The sequence below is a fragment of the Balaenoptera physalus genome, assembly GCF_965194825.1.
Source record: "Balaenoptera physalus genome assembly, chromosome: 1".
Classification (NCBI taxonomy): domain Eukaryota; kingdom Metazoa; phylum Chordata; class Mammalia; order Artiodactyla; family Balaenopteridae; genus Balaenoptera; species Balaenoptera physalus.
The window spans coordinates 122595256-122621049 of NC_138882.1; the positions used below are offsets into that span (position 1 = coordinate 122595256).

General features: G+C 32.7%; 1 protein-coding gene across 8 annotated transcripts in view; it reads right to left on the reverse strand.

Annotated features, from left to right (window-relative positions):
- PRKACB (protein kinase cAMP-activated catalytic subunit beta) overlaps nt 1-25794 on the reverse strand; it is a 148656-nt gene that overhangs the window by 24150 nt on the left and 98712 nt on the right. For all 8 annotated transcript variants that reach the window (XM_082410459.1, XM_082410458.1, XM_082410461.1 and 5 more), the window contains 5 exons: nt 16918-17016; nt 15806-15888; nt 12962-13088; nt 11959-12054; nt 8862-8984 (listed from right to left, as the gene is read on the reverse strand). In XM_082410459.1, coding sequence (XP_082266585.1) covers nt 8862-8984; nt 11959-12054; nt 12962-13088; nt 15806-15888; nt 16918-17016 — 528 coding nt within the window. The remainder of the gene's footprint in view (nt 1-8861; nt 8985-11958; nt 12055-12961; nt 13089-15805; nt 15889-16917; nt 17017-25794) is intronic.

Below are 25794 nucleotides of genomic sequence, written 5' to 3' on the forward strand. Positions count from 1 at the left end.
CAAAACAGAGTTTAAAATAAAGACTATTACAAGAGACAAAGAAGGACACTATATAATGATCAAGGGATCGATCCAAGAGGAAGGTATAACAATTGTAAATATTTATGCACCCAACATAGGAGCACCTCAATACATAAGGCAAATACTAACAGCCATAAAGGGGGAAATTGACAGCAACACAATCATAGTACGGGACTTTAACACCCCACTTTCACCAATGGACAGATCATCCAAAATGAAAATAAATAAGGAAACACAAGCTTTAAATGATACATTAAACAAGATGGACTTAATTGATATTTATAGGACATTCCACCCAAAAACAACAGAATACACATTTTTCTCAAGCGCTCATGGAACATTTGCCAGGATAGATCATATCTTGGGTCACAAATCAAGCCTTGGTAAATTTAAGAAAATTGAAATCTTATCAAGTATCTTTTCCGACCACAACGCTATGAGACTAGATATCAATTACAGGAAAAGATCTGTAAAAAATACAAACACATGGAAGCTACACAATACACTACTTAATAACGAAGTGATCACTGAAGAAATCAAAGGGGAAATCAAAAATTACCTAGAAACAAATTACAATGGAGACACGACAACCCAAAACCTATGGGATGCAGCAAAAGAAGTTCTAAGAGGGAAGTTTATAGCAATACAAGCCTACCTCAAGAAACAGGAAACATCTCGAATAAACAACCTAACCTTGCACCTAAAGCAATTAGAGAAAGAAGAACAAAAAAAACCCCAAAGCTAGCAGAAGGAAAGAAATCATAAAGATTAGGTCAGAAATAAATGAAAAAGAAATGAAGGAGACAATAGCGAAGATCAATAAAACTAAAAGCTGGTTCTTTGAGAAGATAAACAAAATTGATAAACCATTAGCCAGACTCATCAAGAGAAAAAGGGAGAAGACTCAAATCAATAGAATTAGAAATGAAAAAGGAGAAGTAACTACTGACACTGCAGAAATATAAACGATCATGAGAGATTACTACAAGCAACTCTATGCCAATAAAATGGACAACCTGGATGAAATGGACAGATTCTTAGAAAAGCACAACCTGCCGAGACTGAACCAGGAAGAAATAGAAAATATGAACAGACCAATCACAAGCACTGAAATTGAAACTGTGATTAAAAATCTTCCAACAAACAAAAGCCCAGGACCAGATGGCTTCACAGGCGAATTCTATCAAACATTCAGAGAAGAGCTAACACCTATCCTTCTCAAACTCTTCCAAAATATTGCAGAGGGAGGAACACTCCCAAACTCATTCTACGAGGCCACCATCACCCTGATACCAAAACCAGAGAAAGATGTCACAAAGAAAGAAAACTACAGGCCAATATCACTGATGAACATAGATGCAAAAATCCTCAACAAAATACTAGCAAACAGAGTCCAACAGCACATTAAAAGGATTATACACCATGATCAAGTGGGGTTTATTCCAGGAAAGCAAGGATTCTTCAATATATGCAAATCAATCAACGTGATACATCATATTAACAAATTGAAGGAGAAAAACCATATGATCATCTCAATAGATGCAGAGAAAGCTTTCGACAAAATTCAACACCCATTTATGATAAAAGCCCTGCAGAAAGTAGGCATAGAGGGAACTTTCCTCAACATAATAAAGGCCATATATGACAAACCCACAGCCAACATTGTCCTCAATGGTGAGAAACTGAAACCATTTCCACTAAGATCAGGAACAAGACAAGGTTGCCCACTCTCACCACTATTATTCAACATAGTTTTGGAAGTGTTAGCCACAGCAATCAGAGTAGAAGAAGAAATAAAAGGAATCCAAATCGGAAAAGAAGAAGTAAAGCTGTCACTGTTTGCAGATGACATGATACTATACATAGAGAATCCTAAAGATGCTACCAGAAAACTACTAGAGATAATCAATGAATTTGGTAAAGTAGCAGGATACAAAATTAATGCACAGAAATCTCTTGCATTCCTATATACTAATGATGAAAAATCTGAAAGTGAAATTAAGAAAACACTCCCATTTACCATTGCAACAAAAAAAATAAAATATCTAGGAATAAACCTACCTAAGGAGACAAAAGACCTGTATGCAGAAAATTATAAGACACTGATGAAAGAAATTAAAGATGATACAAATAGATGGAGAGATATACCATGTTCTTGGATTGGAAGAATCAACATTGTGAAAATGACTCTACTACCCAAAGCAATCTAAAGATTCAATGCAATCCCTATCAAACTACCAGTGGCATTTTTCACAGAACAAGAACAAAAAATTTCACAATTTGTATGGAAACACAAAAGACCCCGAATAGCCAAAGCAATCTTGAGAACGAAAAATGGAGCTGGAGGAATCAGGCTCCCTGACTTCAGACTATATTACAAAGCTACAGTAATCAAGACAGTTTGGTACTGGCACAAAAACAGAAATATAGATCAATGGAACAGCATAGAAAGCCCAGAGATAAACCCATGCACATATGGTCACCTTATGTTTGATAAAGGAGGCAAGCATATACAGTGGAGAAAAGACAGCCTCTTCAATAAGTGGTACTAGGAAAACTGGACAGGTACATGTAAAAGTATGAAATTAGAACACTCCCTAACACCATACACAAAAATAAACTCAAAATGGATTAAAGACCTAAGTGTAAGGCCAGACACTATAAAACTCTTAGAGGAAAACATAGGCAGAACACTCTATGACATAAATCGCAGCAAGATCCTTTTTGACCCAGCTCCTAGAGAAATGGAAATAAAAACACAAATAAACAAATGGGACCTAATGAAACTTAAAAGCTTTTGCACAGCAAAGGAAACCATAAACAAGACCAAAAGACAACCCTCAGAATGGGAGAAAATATTTGCAAATGAAGCAACTGACAAAGGATTAATCTCCAAGATTTACAAGCAGCTCATGCAGCTCAATAACAAAAAAACAAACAACCCAATCCAAAAATGGGCAGAAGACCTAAATAGACATTTCTCCAAAGAAGATATACAGATTGGCGACAGACCCATGAAAGAATGCTCAACATCATTAATCATTAGAGAAATGCAAATCAAAACTACAATGAGATATCATCTCACACTGGTCAGAATGGCCATCATCAAAAAATCTACAAACAATAAATGCTGGAGAGGGTGTGGAGAAAAGGGAACACTCTTGCACTGTTGGTGGGAATGTAAATTGATACAGCCACTATGGAGAACAGTATGGAGGTTCCTTAAAAAACTAAAAATAGAACTACCATACGACCCAGCAATCCCACTACTGGGCATATACCCTGAGAAAACCATAATTCAAAAAGAGTCATGTACCAAAATGTTCATTGCAGCTCTATTTACAATAGCCAGGACATGGAAGCAACCTAAGTGTCCATCATCGGATGAATGGATAAAGAAGATGTGGCACATATATACAATGGAATATTACTCACCCATAAAAAGAAATGAAATGGAGGTATTTGTAGTGAGGTGGATGGACCTAGAGTCTGTCATACAGAGTGAAGTAAGTCAGAAAGAGAAAAACAAATACAGTATACTAACACATATATATGGAATCTAAGGGAAAATAAAGGTCATGAAGAACCTAGTGGCAAGACGGGAATAAAGACACAGACCTACTAGAGAATGGACTTGAGGATATGGGGAAGGGGAGGAGTAAGATGTGACAGGGTGAGAGAGTGGCATAGACATATATACACTACCAAACGTAAAATAGATAGCTAGTGGGAAGCAGCCGCATAGCACAGGGAGATCAGCTCGGTGCTTTGTGACCACCTAGAGGGGTGGGATAGCGAGGGTGGGAGGGAGGGAGATTCAAGAGGGAAGAGATACGGGAACATATGTATATGTATAACTGATTCACTTTGTTAAAAGCAGAAACTAACACACCATTGTAAAGCAATTATACTCCAATAAAGATGTTTAAAAAAAAAAAATCTTCCAATAAACAAAAGTCCAGGACAAGATGGCTTCACCGGTGAATTCTATCAAACATTTAGAGAAGAGGTAACACCCATCCTCCTCAAACTCTTCCAAAAAATTGCAGTGTAAGGAACATTCCCAAACTCATTCTACGAGGACATAATCACCCTGATACCAAAACCAGACAAAGATACTACAAAAAAAGGAAATTACAGATCAATATCACTGATGAATACAGATACAAAAATCTTCAACAAAATACTAGCAAACAGAATCCAGCAACACATTAAAAGGATCATACACCATGATCAAGTGGCATTTATTTCAGGGATGCAAGGATTCTTCAATATACACAAATCAATCAATGTGACACACCATATTAACAGATTGAAGGATAAAAACCATATAATCATCTCAATAGATGCAGAAAAAGCTACAGTAATCAAGACAATATGGTATTGGCACAAAAACAGAAATATAGATCAATGGAACAGGATAGAAAGCCCAGAGATAAACCCACGCACCTATGGTCAACTAATCTATGACAAAGGAGGCAAGGATATACAATGGAGAACAGACAGTCTGTTCAATAAGTGGTGCTGGGAAAACTGGACAGCTACATGTAAAAGAATGAAATTAGAACACTCCCTAACACCATATGCAAAAATAAACTCAAAATGGAATAAAGACCTAAATGTAAGACCGGACACTATAAAACTCTTAGAGGAAAGCATAAGAAGAACACTCTATGACATAGATCACAGCAAGATCTTTTTTGACCCACCTCCTAGAGTAATGGAAATAAAAACAAAAATAAACAAATGGGACCTAATGAAACAAAAGCTCTTGCACAGCAAAGAAAACCATAAATAAGACAAAAAGACAACCTCCAGAATGGGAGAAAATATTTGCAAACGAATCAACAGGCAAAGGATTAATCTCCAAAATATATAAACAGTTCATGCAGATCAATATCAAAAACACAAAGAACCCAATCAAAAAATGGGCCGAATACCTAAATAGACACTTCTCCAAAGAAGACATACAGATGGCCAAGAGGCACAGGAAAAGCTGCTCAACATCACTAATTATTAGAGAAATACAAATCAAAACTACAATGAGGTATTACCTCACACCGATTAGAATGGGCATCATCAGAAAGTCTACAAACAGTAAGTGCGGAGAGGGTGTGGAGAAAAGGGAAACCTCTTGCACTTTTGGTGGGAATGTAAATTGATACAGCCACTATGGAGAACAGTATGGAGGTTCCTTAAAAAACTAAAAATATACTTACCATATGACCCAGCAATCGCACTAATGGACATATACCCAGAGAAAACCATAATTCAAAAAGACACATGCACCCCAATATTCACTGCAGCATTATTTACAATAGCCAGGTCATGGAAACAAGCTAAATGTCCATCAACAGACAAATATATAAAGAAGATTTGGTACATATATACAACGGAATATTACTCAGCCATAAAAAGAAACAAAATTGGGTTATTTGTAGAGACATGGAGGGACCTAGAGAGTGTCATACAGAGTGAAGTTAAGTCAGAAAGAGAAAAACAAATATCATATATTAACGCATATATGTGGAATCTAGAAAAATGGTACAGATGAACCAGTTTGCTAGGCAGAAAAAGAGACACAGATGTAGAGAACAAACATATGGACACCAAGCGGGGGAAGCAGGGGGCAGGGGTGGTGGGATGAATTGGGAGATTGAGATTGACATATATACACTAATATGTGTAAAATAGTTAAATAATAAGAACTTGCTGTATAGCACAGGGAAATCCACTTCGCTGTACAGTAGAAACTAACACAACATTGTAAAACAACTATACCCCAATAAAAATAAATAAATACCACCTCCTCTGTTTTTTTTAAAGGCAAAATATGTGTAGGAGAGGATCTAACAAGCTGATTGATCATCTTTCTGTGCATTTATAAATACCAATTTGAATTAAAATATTGTAAATAGAGAAAGAACATAAAAATCTAATGTTCAAATATATGTACTTTAGTGAATTAATCACTTCATTAAACACATTTCATTTAACTTTGATAAGTCAATGATACCTATAATCTTTATAACATGGTTTCCAAAAATATAATCAACATAAAATATTGTTGCATAAAATACCATGCTTTTTAAAAAAAGAAAAAAATTCTGAATGAAAAGTATATTTTTAAATGTTATTTGATATCATTAAAACCATTAAAAAATTTAAATACAAATACAGGATCTGTAAGACCAAAACTGGATTTTCAATGACTTGAACAATTAAAAAATTTGAAAACAAGTCGTCTCCAATTTGACTTTTAGCTACTAACTAGAGAGACAATAATACTTTGTAATGTGGATAGAGATAACTTCTAGTTTGGATTTGAGTGCTGAAACAGATGGTTTTATTGGGAAATGTGAATATGATTTTACATTCAAATAATACAGATCCTAGAGATCACTTAATAACAATTATTTTGTTTTCATGAGTCCTACTTTAAATGCATAAAGGGAACAAGGAATGAAAACTTTACATCCAATATGGGGAGAGATAATCTGGCACCTTTAGTTAAAAACAATAGTACACCAAACACCCTATCGTATTCCTAATAAATAAAGGAAAAAAATCAGATATTGTGATATGATAAAATTTTATGTTGCTACTCTTCTCTTCTAAGGTGACCAGGATTTAAACTGTTACAATTTTAGAATTTATGCAGATTTAAATTTAAACCGTGTGCTACCACTGGATTCTAAATGTTAAAGTTTGATATGAAATAAAAACACATTCATAAGTAGCCAAAAAAAATTTACACAATGTACAATGATTGGCAAACAGAGGCCAATTCATACAGATGAAGATACATTTGTTTTAGCTAAAACAATTTTTCTAAGTAAATAAAATTTAGTTATGACAGCATCCTTGTCAGAAAATTTGATTCCTCCTATGAAATTAAGTATAAATAAAAGCAATGTAGTAAAGATTCAGGAACTCTGTAATTAACTGTAATTATTTGGAACTATTACTATAATTTCTGCATTCTTAGTCTTTGTACTAGTAAAATATGCTTCTCCCATTCAGTTATTTAAAAGTATTTTAGTCCTCTCATTATTCTTCATATGACCTTTGGCCTTATTTTCTCTTGAGATTTTACATAATCACTTCTCAAATTCTTAAAAAATAAATCACTGCCTTGTCTATTAATTTTTCTTGATTTTTTGTTTTGTTCATCTCAAAAGTTCTCTTACTTTGACTTTAATATTCTGCTGGGTGAAAACGATTACAAATATAAGAAACCTGAAGCTTAGAGATCTACAAATGTAGCAGGGACAGCAGTAATACTTAATTACCTAAATATCAATACTTCGTTCTGCCTTTCTATATTACTTTAGTGTGAATCTTTCAAAAACCTAGCTTAGTTAGCTGTAAGAGGTATTTATTTTTTACCTTTGACATAGTTGAAGTATGTGTTCTTTAGTTAGTCCCCTAGTTTGTGAACCTGCCATAATATAAAACTTCCCCCCATAAAATACAGTAAAATATAACTGAAAATCTTGTGATCCCTGTAGACTGCATATGCACTATGACATATGGAACAACACTGTGTTGAGATGTGGGTTCTAGGTGGCTGGAGAGACTCATTCTATTGGTGTATTGTTCCATCCAGGTATTTAAATTTGGGTCTTAGTAAAAAAGATAAATTATTATATTATGGACATTCAAGGTACCTTCTGAATAGCTGACATTATAAATTTTAAGTTCATGAATGCTAAGGGTCAGCTTTCATACGAAATATAGAACATGAATCTGGCTGAGATATAAAGAAACAGATTTTCTTCTATCTCCTTCCAGATTCTTTAGGTTGATTAGGCTTATCTCTGCCTTAGAAGATCACAAAATACAAAAAAGTCAACTATATCACATCTCAGGGAATGTCATGTCAAGACTGATGTTATATCATCAAAAACAAACACATAAACAAAAACAAACTAATAGAGCATACCACATGTAGGAAAAGGAAAAATAAGGAAATATAAGGAAACTATCCCTTCCCATGAACTCTGTCATAAATGCATAGAAGGCCTTCTGGGAATTTTTGAAAGCCTACTGAATCAGGCTCATCTCTATTAAAACTGACTGCAGTATTTTTAAAAAGGATCTAAATGCATGAGTTACGGCAAGAGTGAATGATTGCCTTTAAACAAAATACGCTTGGAAACAAAATTAGGGATTATAAATGCAAAAGAAGAAAGGTTTGTGGAGTAATTACAAAATGTAAAATACTCTGACTTATAGTACATCTACTCATATCCAAGAAGAATTAATGTTAATTTCATATTTGCTAAAGATCAATGGCAACTATAATCACATTAACATGAAAAACTGTTTACATCATTTATATGAATTCCCATCTTAAAAAGGCTTATCTATTCTATGTCTACGTCCAATTTTGTCATGTTTGACATAATTCAAACAAGTCTCTCCTAAAAAAGCAACGGCATATAAAAACAGCCCCTAAAACTTCTCTCCAAGCAGATACCCACATGAAATAACTAACAATTTTTATTTATTTGAAGGAATATGGAAGAATTAGGGCTATGATCCTGTGTTTTACAAGCGATAAAAATGCTAATAGTGGAAACTGCTTTATTATTTTGCTAATATGTTTGTAAAATTGCCCTTTTTTACTTAAAAGACTTCAATTATTCAGTATTTACGCTATCTTAAATGAGTGCTGCTCATTTAAGCTGCTAAATATAAGGGCAGCAACTATAGATATTTCTGTCTTTTCCCAGTTTAGGGTAATATTCTGGTGACATCAAATGGTTTCAATCTACAAAGCTTAACATTTGTTTATAGAAATAATGAATAAAGGAATAATAAATTGTATTACTTACCTTTCCGGAAACAATCTTTTCATAAATCTGAATTGGTTGGTCTGCAAAGAATGGGGGGTAGCCAGCTGCCATTTCATAGATTAACACTCCTAATGCCCACCAATCCACTGCCTTATTGTAGCCCTAAGATAAACCAACACCAAATGTCAATTATTACTTAATTCACTCAGAGGAGAATTAAGTCATAAATTATTTCAAAGTGATCTTCAAGCATATGAAAATTTTTAAAAAGCAGTTGCTGAGCAGTAATTCAGGATAAAATAAAAAATAAACAAAATGTATCAGGTCACATTTGAATTAAACAAAGGGGAGAATTTCCAGATACTGAAATTGGATATTAGGAAATATTATTAAATCTTCTTCCTAAAATAATTAAGAATATTAAAGACAATAAAAAATGCCCTGTTTAATTGGGATAATTTAGTTGTTACTCAACAATAGGAAGGGAATTGGACCAAATTACCCCTTAAAGCCCAATCTAGTTCCATAATATTATGAATCCGGTTTTCTAGAGAATACTTAGAAAGGTCAAAAGTTTTGAAATGAAAGAGTAGATATTGTACTTCATAATAAACAGTGGAGTTGACTTCAAAATATTCTATATTGTTGGAGTTAAGCGGGTGAATATACTCGGGATAATCCCATCCACTTCACAGGATCTTATGAAAGCTAAAAGTTTAATGTGGAACATAATAAATGTAAATATTTAAGTATACTTTATTCATCTAGTGTTTTGTTTCTCATCTCTAAAAGGTATACAAGAAAGATAACTAATTCATGGGATTTTGTGGGGACTACATCAAATGAAAGGAAATGATGTGTATAAAGAGTGTGTTGCAAACCAAATGTACAATTCTAAGGTTTCTTATTTGGGTTTTTTTTTTCATGTTAAGCCTACTAAAATTAAGATTTAGAAGTATTGATAAGAAAATAAATAAGAATAAAATATTAACATGTTTATATAAAGTTTGTTATCAGCCATAATCAGTATCAACTGGCACAAAAGATTATGAAAAAAAAAAACCAACTTGATCATGGAGAGAAATGAGCTGAGTTCTTGCCAGATCTTTTAGTCTGCCATCAGATACAGCCTTTAATTACCTTTGCCAGTCCCCCTAGTCCAACCTTTTTTCAAAATTTTAGCTTATAAACTATTTAATTTTCAAATTACTGGCTAAAATATAATAATGTAGAGATTTTTCCTTTTTATTTCCTGCTTCTGTATGTTTTTAAAAAGAGAGAGACTAGTAAAATAGGATTAGCACTTTGTTTTACTAATAAAAATGACATCAACTTTGCTTTAATTCTTTAAATTCAACTCATTAATAATGTAATTACCATGTTTTTTTGCTATAATGAAAGCATGTAACGTTGAAACAGATCCTTTTACCAAACTTTGATTTCTATGTTTTGGATAGTGTATTAATGTTCATAGTAAGTATTCCAGATGCTTTCAATACCCTAGGTATGGAAAACTAAAACAAATCAGTAAGAAATACTAAATTATAATAGAAAAATGGGCAAAGGACATGAACTAATAATTCATACACACAAAGAAATACTAAATGACTATTAAGCATTAAAAAAATCTAATAATCAGACATGAGAATTAAAATAATTAGATATCATTTACTGTCTATCAAATTAGTAATGGTTTTTAAAACAAGAATACCCAATGCTGGAGAAAGTGTGGTGAAACAGGTACTCTCAAACACTGCTGAGAAGTGCAGAATTGTTACAATCTTTTTGGACAGTGCTTTGGCAACATGTATTGAAAGCCTTAAAAATGTTCATACTCTCTGACCCTGTAATTCCACTTCTAGGAATCTATCCTAAAAAAATAATTTAAAATATAGAAAAAGCTTTATGTACAAAGATGTTTATCACAGTGATTTATAATAGAAAAAAACGAAATAACCTGAATACTCAACAATAGAAGAATGGCAAAATACAATATGGTACATTTTCAAATAAGCCATTAGAATTATATTTGCATGCTTATTATCATTCAAGTGAAAAAGCTGAATACAAAACTGTACATTCACTATAACATGCATAGAAAAATATATTAAAATGTTTTTTTAAAAAGGCTACCTCTGGATGGTGAGATTATAGGTTTTTTGATTCTTTCTTTATATTTTTCTATATTTTCCAAATTTCATACAATGAATATCTATTTCTTTTACCACATATATATACACACATACAGTTTTTAAAGTTTTGGTGCCTACTATGTTATCATTATTTGTTAAATGTACTTAAAGAAGAAATATGTTAATGATATTTAGATTATAAAAGACTAAAAGTTATAGATGATATAAATTATGTAAGATAATGAGGACAGCTGAAAGAATTCTTTTATTTTAGTCTAATACTTCTGTAATTAGCCAAATTTCAATTATTCAGGGGGTAGTTATTCAATGTGTAAATATCAAAGCATCTGTGTTATCCCTTTCTCTTTCCTGGCTCCTGTGCCCAGTTATTATCAGTCTCTCCTTTCTGGCTTTCTCCACCAAGGGATGGCAGTAGAAAGGAAAACAAAAGTTAAATCATCCTTTGTGATATGATTAAAAATTTCTCTCACCACATTTTGCACTGTTTAGAAAAGCAGAACTGTATTCAATAAGACTATAACTATTCAATTGCTATAATTTCCTATTTTTAAAGTAAAATTTAAAAAAATAATTCACATACATTTTTTTTCATTTAAGTGGTAAAGTTGAAACAAAGGAAGAATTGACAACTAGTACATGTCATCTTTAGTCTGCCTCTTGGTGTAATGCAGAGCAAGGGCCTCCTTGCCCTCCTGTATTGGGAATAATTATGAAAAGGCTATGCTTTTGGCTTCAAAACATGGATCTAGAGGTCAGATTTATTCATACTAATTCTCTCAGATTCACAGTTAAAATCACCAGTTTATGGGATTAGTGGTAGACTCTAAATAATTACTTTTTAGTAATTATGAACAAATAGATTTAAATTCATATTTAGATTAAATAAACATGTAAAATCGATCAATAAACTTTTTTTTTATAAAAGTCCACAGTGATGCATGCCTTATATTTCTACTTCTTACATAACTACATTATAAATATACCTTGCTGAGAATTATTTCTGGAGCCAAATATTCTGGAGTGCCACATAATGTCCAAGTTCTGCCTTTAACTCTTTTGGCAAACCCAAAGTCTGTGACCTATAAAAGACAAAAAAACTTGTAAACATTTATTATTTCATAATAAATGTACTGCTGTACTTAAGTTGAAAGTTAAAAATCAGAGTTAAAATTAATACCATGAAAAAAATTAAGTCAATGTAATTGAGACTAATCCAAGAACGCACTGTTTAGTGAATAAAGGTTAAAGCAACCCATGCTGGAGAACCTTTCCCTGACTCAAACAAAGAAACAAATGAACCAAAAAAAGTTTTAATAAAAATGAAGCAGTGCTAGGAGTGTTCCTTAAGTCCAGCATTGTCCTCTGCCCTTAATTACATCCTCAGAAGTGCAAAAGCATCACTGGGAGAATCTTAATAACTGCATAAAAAGGAATGCTCTCATTCTATTGATAGTACAAATGGAAAGAAAACACTACCACCAGTCCATTATTGGTAGCTGGGCCTCCTTTGGTAGCTGCACTGTACTGTTAAAAAGCATGGACTCTTGGGACAGGCTGACGGGGTTCAAATTATGACTCTACGTGTGTGACCTTGCTGTTCCTTAGTTTCATTAACCTTAAAATGAGGATAACAATAGTATTTACATTTCATAGTGTTATCAGAATTAAAAGAGGTGATACATGTAAAACACTTAGAATAATGCCTGGCACTAAGTGAGTACTCACAAATTTAGCTATTATTTCTTTACGCAGGAGCCTGAAATCAGTTCACAACTATAGACTAAGGGAGATAGAAACGGGTTCCATCTTTGATGGAACTTTTGGTTCTTTGTAATAGCAACAGAACTGTGAGCTCAGTTTAAACTATTAGGAAGAATTGTCTCCCTCAAAGAAAAAAAAGAATCCAATATTGGTAGTTGTTAAATACATATAACTTCTTACCTAGTATTTCTCAAATACATTATATATAATGTGTTCAAGTCATACCTGGATATAACCTTGGTGGTCAATTAAGAGATTTTCAGGTTTTAGATCTCTGTAGATGAGGTCTAGTGAATGGAGGTACTCGAATGTTAGCACTATCTGAGCTGCATAGAACCGTGCATGGGGTTCACTACAAAGAAACAAAACATTGATTTTCGGTAAAATGTGTTAACATATAGTAATTAGTAGATTATACAAAAAAAATAACATGAGGTAGAGGCATTTTGGGAGCAAAAAAAATTTTTTTTTCTTTTAAACATATGTAAAGAAACATGTTGGTTTCCAAATATTTACTAAATCTATAAATCATCTTCAAATAATGCTTTGATATACTTAGTGGGCAGCATATGTTGAAGAAAACTTAACTCTCAGATTGTCATTGTAATTTAAATTATTATTGGCCATGTTAGAAGACATTGAGAATGACTGAAAAGCACCAGTTAGATTATCTGTCAGGGCAATTGCTATTGCTGATAGGCTTCATCTTATCTACCTTTCTCATAAATTTCAAGTACTTAAAGAATTTCTGCATTAATCTGCAGATTTATGCCATTTTACCCAGGCTGTTACTACTACAAAAGTGACATATGCTCATTATAGAAAAAGAGCCATACAATATTAATGAAGAATAAAGATACCAATAATCCCATTCTGAAACCAGATTCAATCCTGGTGTCTGAATTTCCAAATCCTCTACTATGCATATTTATACAGATACCTGAACATAGGTATAATCTGTATATTTAGGTAAATACACAGAGTTCTGGATACATAGATTAGATTAACTGATGGATTATGGTAATTTTGATGCCACATTCTGAGTATTACTCCAAAAGGATGTACTGTTTTCTAGTTTGAGTTTCTATTTCATCTTGTAGTGTATACACTGAATTCTGCTAATCTTCCTGATATATTGCAATGACTTTCAGATTTGTGTCCTCAATGAACAACCTTAACTATGAATAGAATTTCCCTCACGATGGCTGGCATGAGTTTGATCTGGTAGCACCAAAAATAGGAATTCTAAAAAGAGATTGTATATGCTACTCCTTTTGCTTGTCACTCACTATATTTCCAAGGTCCTAGCCTGATACACACCAAGTGCTCAGCAAATATTTGTTAAATGAATGAATATGTGAAGAAAAACTTTTTTGTGGCAATATTTTATAATATCCTTCCAGTTCCAGCCCTATCATGACACTATAACAAGCTATACCATATGTCCTATGACAAGGAATGAGAATACTGTAAAGGGAGATTAGAAGAATCATCCTGGTCATTGAAACATTTATCCCTAATTTTGGAAACGTTTGACCTGGAAGTCCCCTCTCATTTTCTTCATACACCCGTTAATATGAGATGCATTTATCATCGTATCATCATAAACATAAGATGCACTCAGCATTTTATGTTTATCTCCACACTGGTGTTTGATTGGAGATACACAAACATTACATAGATCTTTAACCAAATTGTTGAAAGGTCAGAGCAAAATATTCTATAAGGAACATTTAATGCTATAGCAGCTTTAAGTCTAGACAGTTACTATTTAAGTAGAGAATCGTAATGACTCCATTGATTCTGATTAGAACCATGCTCAACAATAACTCAGTCTTCCTGTTGCCTCAAAGTTTCTAAGGTGGGAGTTAGCAACATTTCAAGTATATAAATAGTATGTGTGAAAGGTTAGAAAAGGCAATGTCTCTGTGTGAATTATGTCAATCAACTTGCTTTCCTCTTAGTATCCAGTTAAGTATTAAAGAAATAAGAGTGTGGGGAGTTGCAAAGAAAAGAAATAATCACAGAAAATGGATAAAATATTTTTTGAAGACGGGTTAAGGTGTGGTAATTCAGTGTAAAACTGTAAATTATCATAGGGCAATATGAGAATTCTGGACCTGCCTGGACAAGGAGTGTAGGAGAGGACAACAGAAAGTTAAAAAAAAATCATTAAACAGAAGTTACTCTGCATCAGCACAGTGCCTGACATATATTAGGTGTCCTATACATATTAGGTCAATAAATGAATTTTGGTTTAGGCCTAAGGTAACTAAAATAACTCTCATTCTGGCCCATTACTAAATATGATCTCATGGTAATCCAAGTCTACCATCATGTTTTCATGAATTGAATTACCATCTTCAGTCTTGTTTGAATTCATACTGATGTTTTAATTATGTCAATATACAGTATACTGAACAAAGCTGGACCTGCTCTTGGTTTCAGCTTCATTCTAATAGTGATTTTTAATGAATAGTAGTAGCTTACGAACTATTACACACAGGTAAAGTTAACAGAATCTATAAACTTTTAATAACTGTATGACCTTATTAGTAATAACCTAATGATAAGGTATAAACTCCTTTTAAATTACATATATATGTTTAAAACTCAACATGGCAACAACGTTAAGGAGAATAAATTTGTGCAAAACAAACTTTCATAATTTTATCACTATGATACCAATGATTATCTTTTCTATATATTTCTCTCTTATCTTCATCCTTACACAAACCTCTTCCCCAGAGATATATTATTAATATTTATTCAGTAAATACTGGTTTAAATTCAATTAATTTTTGCAATATCTGGATATTCTTCAAATAATGGACCCTCATGATACCTACCAACGCTAGAATATTTATACTGCTATCATGGTGCTTTTATTTAATTTTTAAAACTCAGTATGATGTGGCCTCTTATTAATGTTTCCCTGTAACTCTTCATATAGCTAAAATATTACTAAATTAAATGAAATAAATTTTTAACATTGACAATAACTTAAAAGTTTGGTTTAAAACAAACACACAGCATATAAAGATTTGAGGAGTGTAAAGTGTTAGTTACCTGAACCTTCCAATTCTTCTTAGATGTGAAAACATTTCACCACCAGGGACATATTCCATAACCATGTATAAATTAGAATTATCCTATGAACAAATAAAAAGGATAAATAAATCAAAATTATGAAACATTATTTTGCATGAAAATATTTTAAGATAACACCATGTTTAATTAGAAAAAGACAAATTAAAAAATCTGATACATTACTAACATTGGGAAATAGAGAATAAATGGAAAAGGCCCTAACTTTTCTACACTGGGGCACTTATTTTTTCCCCCCTGGTACTCTTGCCACAGATTAGTCTGGGATTTTTGCTGTTCCTGCTCTTGCAGGGAACACTTAACTCTTGAACAATTAAACACTGTGGCAATGACGTAATGCTATATAGTGTAAGCAAAAGTTAAAAAACAATTTGAAAAAGTTAGTATATTTACATTTTATGTACTAAATTAGGTCAGAGAGATTAATGATTTTTAACATCATCCTAAATACACAGATCTTCATTTGATTTAAAGAATAAAGGAGGAAAAAGGAAAAAGGCTAAAATGTTCCATATTAATCAATTGGTAGAGAGATGCCAAGTATCATTCCAAAAAGCTGAAAAGCTGCCAACTTAAAGAATAAACCTTGTGCAACTTTATGAGGCACTTGAGCAGAGGGCCAAAGATTGTTCTGCTTCAAATAAATGAAAAGGCTAGAGCACAAATTACTAAGTAAAAGATGACAGTGAGATTGCAGCAGCAAAGGTTCAAGAGAAGAAGGTATGTGGGTGTATTTGTTAGTATGAGTGTAAGATTTGCTTAATAAGATGTCACTATGAATTTTGATAAATTAAAATACTTGATTTTATAATACCATTTCATGAAAAATTACACATTAACAAAGTTAATTACACATTAACTTTAACAATTCCCTCAATAAGAATCAAAACCTTTTCAAATGTCACCTAAGTTTTTAAGCACAACAGGACTTAATTACATAAAATCTAAATATATTACTTTTTTGTTTATTCATTTTCTCCAGGTTTATCATATAGATTAGAATCCTCTTATAGCTTTGTAATTTAAAAAATATGAAGTTGAAAATATCTCATTTAGATAGAAGTAAAATTTACCTTAAAAGAATACTCCAGTCGAACAAGAAAAGGAAAATTCACCGCCTGTAATATTCTTTTCTCATTCAAAGTATGCTCTATTTGCTTCAGTTTAACAACCTGTAATTGACCACAAAAAGATTATATATTTAATGTATTTGAACAAAATTTAAAAGCTGTTATAATTTTTAAAGGAAAAAATAGTTTTCCATATAATAATGAACTTGGATAAACAAAATTTCTAGCTTAGATAAGGATAATAATAATAACTACCAAGTAGGCTTATCAGATTCAAATGAAAAACCTAACAGAGGTTTAAAACTTGGTCTTCGGAAGGTTAACTATAATTTTCAGTAAAGAAGCCAGAGCTAAGAAAAAAGGGACTCATAATAAATTACTTAAAAAATTAATACGTGAAAATACTTAGGTCCTAATGACTTATAGTCCACTAAAACAGCTGGCACAAATTACTGTAATAAGTAGGTATTGATTTTAAATCTTGAGAAGATAAGCAAGAAAATTAAAGATTGAGGAAAAGTCAATAACTAAAAAACAGGAGGTAAAAATGAACAGTCTGTTAATTTCATAATACCTGAATAAATACAAGAACATTTGCACAGCCACAAAATATTGACAAAAATGACTATGTCTGTATAACAAATAAGGTCATATAGGATTAATCAAGCTTCCACTGGATTGTCTAATCGATCAGGTACATAGTAGGGAAAGAAACTTATCTTGACTTCATGAAGACTGTGATTCTATTCCACATGTGATTCTATTCTGAATTTAAGAAAAACAGGGTTTTGTATATGTGTAAATCATTAGGAAGTGGCATTTTTTCTTGACAGAGGCTTATTGTCAGTGTGGGGTAGTCACAGAACTCAAGAAGTTGAACATGAATAAGAAAGGTTATCAAAGATACCATCCATTATTAGGATATAAAATTATAGTATAAAAATAATGCTGAGTAAAGAATAATTGACTAAGAGTCAGAAGACCTGTGTTCTCTAGACCTTCTATTCAACCAGTTTGTGACACTGGAGATGTTATTTCAACTCGTTGGACCTCAGCTGCTTTTTTTCACCTGAAAACATGAAGTGAATGAATCACTATTGTCCACATTCTAACTGGTTACAGAACCAATTAGTCCATACTTATCACAATAAATTATATAACATTAGCTGGAGAATTATTGTTGCTTTGTGTTTACTTTTTATTAATAGACTTTTTTTTAAGCAGTTTCAGGTTCACAGCAGAACTGAACACAAAGTACAGAGATTTCCCATATACCCCCTGCCTCCACACATGCATAGTCTCCTCCATTATCAACATTCTTCACCAGAGTGCACATTTGTTACAATCAATGAACCTACATTGACCCATGATTATCACCCATTAATTTCACTAGGGTTCACTCTTGGTGTTGTACATTCTATGGCTTTGGACAAATGTGTAATGACATGCATCCGCCATTATAATATACAGAGTAGTTTCACTGCCCTAAAAATCCTCTGTGCCCCACTTATTCACCCCTCCTTCCCCATCAAAACCAGGCAACCACTAATATTTTTACTGTCTCCACTGTTTTGCTTTTTCCAGAATGTTCCATAGGTGGAATCATATAGTATATATTTAGCCTTTTCAGATTGGCTTCTTTCACTTAGTTTATGTATTTAAGTTTCCTCCATGTCTTTTCATGTCTAGATAGCTCATTTTTTTCTTTTTTAGCATTGAATAACATTCCGTTGTTTGGATATACCACAGTGTTTACTTTTATGTATTACGATATACTGGGTTTTTAGTTAGGCATAGACAATATGTTACCTTGTGAAATAAGTAATGAAAACTGTAACAGAGAGGCTTTCTGCATTATAGCCTTAAGCCAAATGTGTGTGTATGTTGGGGGGCATGACAATTAAAATGAATCTAAGACATATGAGCTGGCAAAGCAAATAATGTTGGTTAATTTTTAAATTAATTTTTAAAATTAACTAATTAAATTTTAATTTAGTTTTAAATATGCATATCTACTACATGTAAGGCACAACAAGTGCAGTAGAGATAAGGACAAGAGAGTATCTCCCTTCATGCTCCATAAAATTTACTTGAAAGTATGATGCATAAATATGAGAATAGCAATTTATGAATAACTGCCAAATAAGAGTTATGATGTTATAATTGTTCAGAGGAGAAAATGTTTACATTAGGCCTAGTACATAATCTTTCTGAGTCCAAGGTTCTTTATCTATAAAATGCTGATGATAATTATAATACCTACTTTGAAAGTGACTGTGTAGCACAATACATGTCAAGTGATTAACACAGTGCTTGACACAAAGTAAAAGCTCAATAAATGTCAATTGTTATTATAATCTATTAAAAAAGGTGAGAGTTCAGCTGGGTCTTAAAGATGGATAGATATCAAAGGTTAGAAAAACACAGAGGAGTAGTACAGTCTTTGGTAATGAAGTATGCCAGAATGGCAGAGAAAATTAACAAGTACCCCTGGGAATATAGTCCATGTTTTATTTTCAAAATTCAAATAAAATTTATATTTACTTCTTAATATTTATGTTAATTTAAATACATATATTTAAAAGCACTTCTAAATAATTATTTATCAGCTGACTTTTTTTTAGCCAAACACTTGAGAAGATATTAATATAGAAGATAGGCCATGTATCATCACATATTACCCTGCACCACCCAGCAGAGCACCAAATACTCCTGTGAGTCAAGTTTCAATCAGAGAAGTAGAGAATAGAGGACATGTAGGAAAACAGTGTCAAATAAGCCTATAGTGGAGTCTGGAAGAAAATTATAAAGTGTTTGAAAGTAGGCTGCAGAGTTCTGGCTTCATTTAATAAACATCAGGAAGCTTTTTGACTAAGTGAAATGATATGATATGGTAAGAAAACTTCACTGGCAACGAGGAGGGTGAATTAGTACAGGGGGAAAAGTGTGGGGTTGTGAAAATTAATTAAGATGCTATTGTGAAAGCCCAGTGAACATTAGTGAGAGACCAAACTGTGTGGTGGTAGAAAGAATCTTAGGGATAACAAATACATTTCAAAGGAAAAATTAAACAAGGAGTGGAGGCATAGAAATCAGACAAAGCTTGTGCAAATTCCTAGTTCATCTTACTAGCTGTCTGACTTTGGAAAAATTACTTAAATAGGTTATGGGCTTAAAAGAAATTAATGTCACACAAAGTTGTTGGGAAGATTCACTGATACAATAATATAAAGTACCTAGCAATGCTAGACATATAGTAAGGAATAAAGAAATGTGATTTCCTTGATTTCTGCACTGATTTTCTTCCCCATGCTCCATACACTATAAGATAGAAGCCAAAAAGAGTTAATTGAAAGATTCATGGCAAAAAGGTTATTATGGAGTGTTATTTTATTACTTATCTTTAGCAAATTACAGTAAATAAACTTGAAAAAAATTCAGAACATAAACACTTTGTCCTAATTATGAATAGATCCAGAACATTGCCACAGTAGAAATGACTTAAAATGGCAGCTATTCTTCTGAGAAATGCTCTTTCACCAAGATTTAGTCAATGAGTTAATCTTCTCAGCAACTTAGACAAGTCACTATCTTACCAAAAAAGGAACTTGAAACTTCCCTAAATACTTTAAAGCATAAAAATGGTATCTTTTTGTAATCCTTTTAATATTTTATGACTAGAGTACATTCTGTTAACATCTTACGAAACAAAAAATATTAGGGACTATACAGATAATAACATTTTAATAATAGGTTTAATAAAAAAACATATAAATATGATATAGTATTGTGTCATCTGCCAACAGTGACAGTTGTACTTTTTCCTTTCCAATTTGGATTCTTTTTATTTCTTTTTCTTGTCCGTTTGCTGTGGCTGGGACTTCCAATACTATGTTGCATAATAGTGGACAGAGTGGGTATCTTTATCTCATTCCTGATCTTAGAGGAAATGCTTTCAGTTTACCAGGGAGTATGAGTGTTAGCTGTAGGCTTGTCATTTTTGGCCTTTATTATGTTAAGGTATTGTTCCCTCTACACCTACTTTGTGGAAAGTTTTTGTCATAAATTGATGTTCATGTCAAAAGCTTTTTTGTCAAAACCTTTTCTACATCTATTGAGATGATCATATGATTTTTATTCTTCAATCTGTTAATGTGGTGTATCACACTCATTGATTTGCGGATTCTGAACCATCCTTGCATCCCAGGGATAAATTCCACTTGATTGTGGTGTATGATCTTTTTAATATATTGAATTTGGTTTTCTAATATTTTGTTGAGGATTTTTGCATCTGTGTTCATCAGTGATATTGGCCTATAGTTTTCCTTTTTTATGGTGTCTTTTTTCGGTTTTGATATCAGGGTGATGCTGGCCTCATTCAATGAGGTCACAAGCATTCCTTTCTCTGAAATTTTTTGGAATACTTTGAGAAGGACAGATGTAAACTCTTCTTTAAATGTTTGGTAGAATTCACCCATGAAGTCATTTGGTCCTGAACTTTTGTTGTTGGGAGGTTTTTTTTTTAAATTACTGATTCAATTTCATTACTGGTAGTTGGTCTGTTCATATTTTCTATTTCTTCCTGATTCAGTCTTGAGAGAGTGTACTCTTCTAGGAATTTATCCATTTCTTCTAGTTTGTCCAATTAGTTGGCATGTAATTGTTCGTAGTAATCTCTTATGATCCTTTGTATTTCTGTGGTGTCAGTTGTAACTTCTTCTTTTTCATTTCTGATTTTATTTATTTGGGCCCTTTCTCCTTTTTATTTGATGAGTCTGGTTAAAGGTTCTTATCTTTTAAAGAACCAGCTCTTAGTTTCATTGATGTTTTCTATTGTTTTTTTCAGTCTCTCTTTCATTTATTTCTGCTCTGATCTTTATGGTTTCTTTTCTTCTACTAACTTTGGGTTTTGTTTATTCTTCTTTTTCTAGTTCTTTTAGGTGTAAGATTAGGTTGTTTATTTGAGATTTTTCTTGTTTCCTGAGGGAGGCTTGTATCACTACAAACTTCCCTCTTAGAGATGCTTCTACTGTGTCCCACAGAGTTTGGATCATTGCATTTCATTTTCATTTGTCTCCAGGTATTTTCTGATTTCCACTTTAATTTCTTCAGTGACCCAATGGTTGCTCAGTAGCATTATGTTTAGCTTCCATGTGTTTGTGTTTTTTGTACTTTGTTGTTGTTGTTGATTTCTAGTCTCATATAATTGTAGTTGGAAAAGATGCTTGATATGATTTCAGTATTCTTAAATTTATTAAGACTTGTTTTGTAGCCTAGCATTGATCTACCCTGGAGAATTTCCATGTGTGCTTGAAAAAGAATGTGTATTCTGATGCTTTGGGATGGAATTTTCTATATATAGCTATTAAACCCATCTAATATAATGTGTCACTTAAGGGCAGTGTTTCTTTATTGATTTTCTATCTCGATCTGTCCATTGATGTAAGTGGAATATTAAAGTCCCCTACTATTAATATGTTACTATCAATTTCTCCCTTTATGTTTGTTAATATTTGCTATATGTATTTCGCTGCTCCTATGGTGGGTGCATATATATTTATAATTATTATTACTTCTTCTGGCATTGACCCCTTTATCATTATGTAATGTTCTTCTTTGTCTCTTGTTATGGTCTTTGTTTTAAAGTCTATTTTGTCTGATATAAGTATTGCTACCACAGCTTTCTTTTCATTTTCATTTGCATGGAATACCTTTTTCCATACCCTCACTTTCAGTCTGCGTGTGTCTTTAGATGTGAAGTGAGTCTCTTGTAGGCAACATATATATGGGTCTTGTTTTTTTATTCACTCAGCCACTCTATCTTTTGACTACAGCATTTAGTCCATTTACATTTAAAGTAATTATTGGTAGATACGTACTTATTATCATTTTGGTAACTGTTTTCAGGTGGGTTTTTTTGGTAGTTTTTTTTGTTTGTTTGTTTGTTTCTTTTTCTTTTGCTCTCTTCCCTTGTGATCTGATGTCTATCTTTAGTGTTATGTTTGGATTCCTTTCTCTTTTTTGTGTGTGTATCTATTATAGATTTTTGGTTTGTGGCTACCAGGAGGTTTATATATAACAACCTATACATATATGTGGTTATTTAAGTTGATAATCTCTTAAGTTTGAATGCATTCTAATGACTCTGCATTCTTACTTCCCCCCTGCTAAACATTTAATGTTTTTAGATGCCACAAAAAAGCCTATTATAACTAATAAATGATTTCAGTAAGGTTTCAGGACACAAAATTAATGTATAGAAATCTTTTGTGTTTTAATACACTAACAACAAACTATCAGAGAAATTTAAACAATCCCACTTACAACTGCATCAAAAAGAATAAAACACTTAGAAATAAATCTAACCAAGGAGGTAAAAACCTGTACTCGGAAAACTAAAACACATTGATGAAATAAATTAAAAATGAAACAAACAAATGGAAAGATACACTGAGCTCATGGATTGGAAGACTTAATATTCTTAAAATGGCCATACTACCCACAGCAATCTGCAGATTCAATGCAATCTCTATCAAAATACCAATGGCATTTTTCACAGAACTAGAACAAGTAATTCTAGAATATATATGTAAACACGATCCTGAATAGCCAAAACAATCTTGAGAAAGAAGAACAAAGCTGCAGGTATCATGCCTGCTGATTTCAAAGTATACTACAAACCTACAGTCATCAAAACAGTATGAAACTAGTATAAAAACAGACACATAGACCAATGAAACAGACTAGAAAGCCCAGAAAGAAACCCATGCTTATATGGTCAATTAATCTACAACAAACAAGGCAAGAATATACAATGGAGAAAAGATAGTCTCTTTGATAAACGGTGCTGGAAAAACTGAACAGCTATATGCAAAAGAATCAAACTGGGTTATTTTCTCACACCATATACAAACATAAACTCAAAATGGATTAAAGACTTAAATGTAAGATCTGAAACTATAAAATTCCTAGAAGAAAACATAGGCAGTATGCTCTTTGACACTTGTCTTAACAATGTTTTTTTGGATATGTCTCCTCAAGCAAGGGAAACAAAAACAAAAGTAAACAAACGGGACTGCCTTAAACTAAAATACTTCTGCACAGTGAAGGAAACTATGAACAAAACAAAAAGGCATCCAACTGAATGGGAGAAAATAACTGCAAACAATGTATCTGATAAAGGGTTAATATCCAAGATATACAAAAAACTCGTACAACTCAACATCAAAAAACAACCCTATTGAAAGATGGGCAGAGGACCTGAATAGACATTTTTCTAAAGATGACATACAGATGGTCAACAGGCACATGAAAAAATGCTCAACATCACTTATTATCAGGGAAATGCAAATCAAAACTACAATGAGATACAACCCTACACCTGTTTGAATGGCTACTATCAAAAAGACACAAATGACAAGTGTTGGCAAGGACGTGGAGAAAATGGAACCCTCATGCACTGTTGGTAGGAATGTAAACTGGTACAGTCACTCTGGAAAACAGTATGGAGGTTCCTCAAATAATTAAAAGTAGAACTACCATATAATCCAGCAATTCCACTTCTGGGTATTTTTCCAAAGAACATAAAAACACCAATTCAAAAAGATATATGCACCCCTATGTTCACTGCAGTGTTATTTACGATAGCCAAGATATGGAAGCAACCTAAGTGTCCATTAACAGATGGATTGATAAGAAGATGGAATATAAAATGGAATATAGTCAGCCATAAAAAAAGAAGGAAATCTTGCCATTTGTGACAACATAGATGGACTTAGAGGGTATGAGGGTATTATGCTGAGTAAAATAAGTCAGACAAAGGAAAACACCATATGATTTCTCTTATATGTAGAATCTAAAAAACAAGTGAACAAACATAACAAAACAGAAACAGACTCATAGATACAGAGAACTCAGAGGGGAGGAGGTGTGGGGTGATGAGTGATATAGGTAAGGGAGATTAAGAGATACGAACTTTAAGAGTTTACAGGATAAATTAAGAGTTACAAAATAAATGAACCACAGGTATAAAATACAGCATAGGAAATATAGTCAATAATATTATGATAACTTTGTATAGTGACAGATAGTAACTAGACTTGTCATGGTGATCATTTTGTAATGTATAGAAATATCAAATCATTATGTTGTACACCTGTAACTAATATAATATTGTAAGTCTATTATGCTTCAAACAAACAAGCAAGCAAGCAAATTTGAGACATTTTGTTTTTGTGCTAGCAATACAAGTATGCTGGTCACTTACCCTCTCTAAGATCCAATTACCTCATCTAGATAATTAGGGTAAGGACTAGTTGATCTCTAAGAGCTCCATGCTCAGACTGTACAAATCAGAAGTGTAGAGTTCAAGGATGAGCTGAAGCTTGGATTAGAGTACACAGGGAGAGGGTATAGAACAAGAAAACAGGAAGAGTGGATAGTCCAGAGATTGAGATTAGCAATCTTTAAAGAGCAGACAGAAGGAAAAAACAGAACAAAACAGGAAAAGGCACATGAAAAAGAAGAGCCCAGAGAGGAAATACTATAATTAGGAGCATGGGGTTCCAGAAGTCCAGGGACAAGACAGTTTCAAGGGAGCATCACTACAGTCATAGGCTCTAAAAAAGTCACATAAGATGAGCAAAAAGAGTCCAGTGGACTTGGTGATTAAGTCACTGGATTGGTGACCCATGGTAGTGCCATTTCAGTAGAGTTGCAAGAAGCAGGAGATAAACAAGGAGGCAGCTAAATTGTTGTGGGTTGAAGAATTAAAAGGAAGTGAGTTAGCGGATAGTGATTAAACTATTTTTTCAAGAAGCATGGTTAGAAGCGATAAAGTGAAAGACGGCAGTAGACAAAGATGCACAAATGTGTGTATGG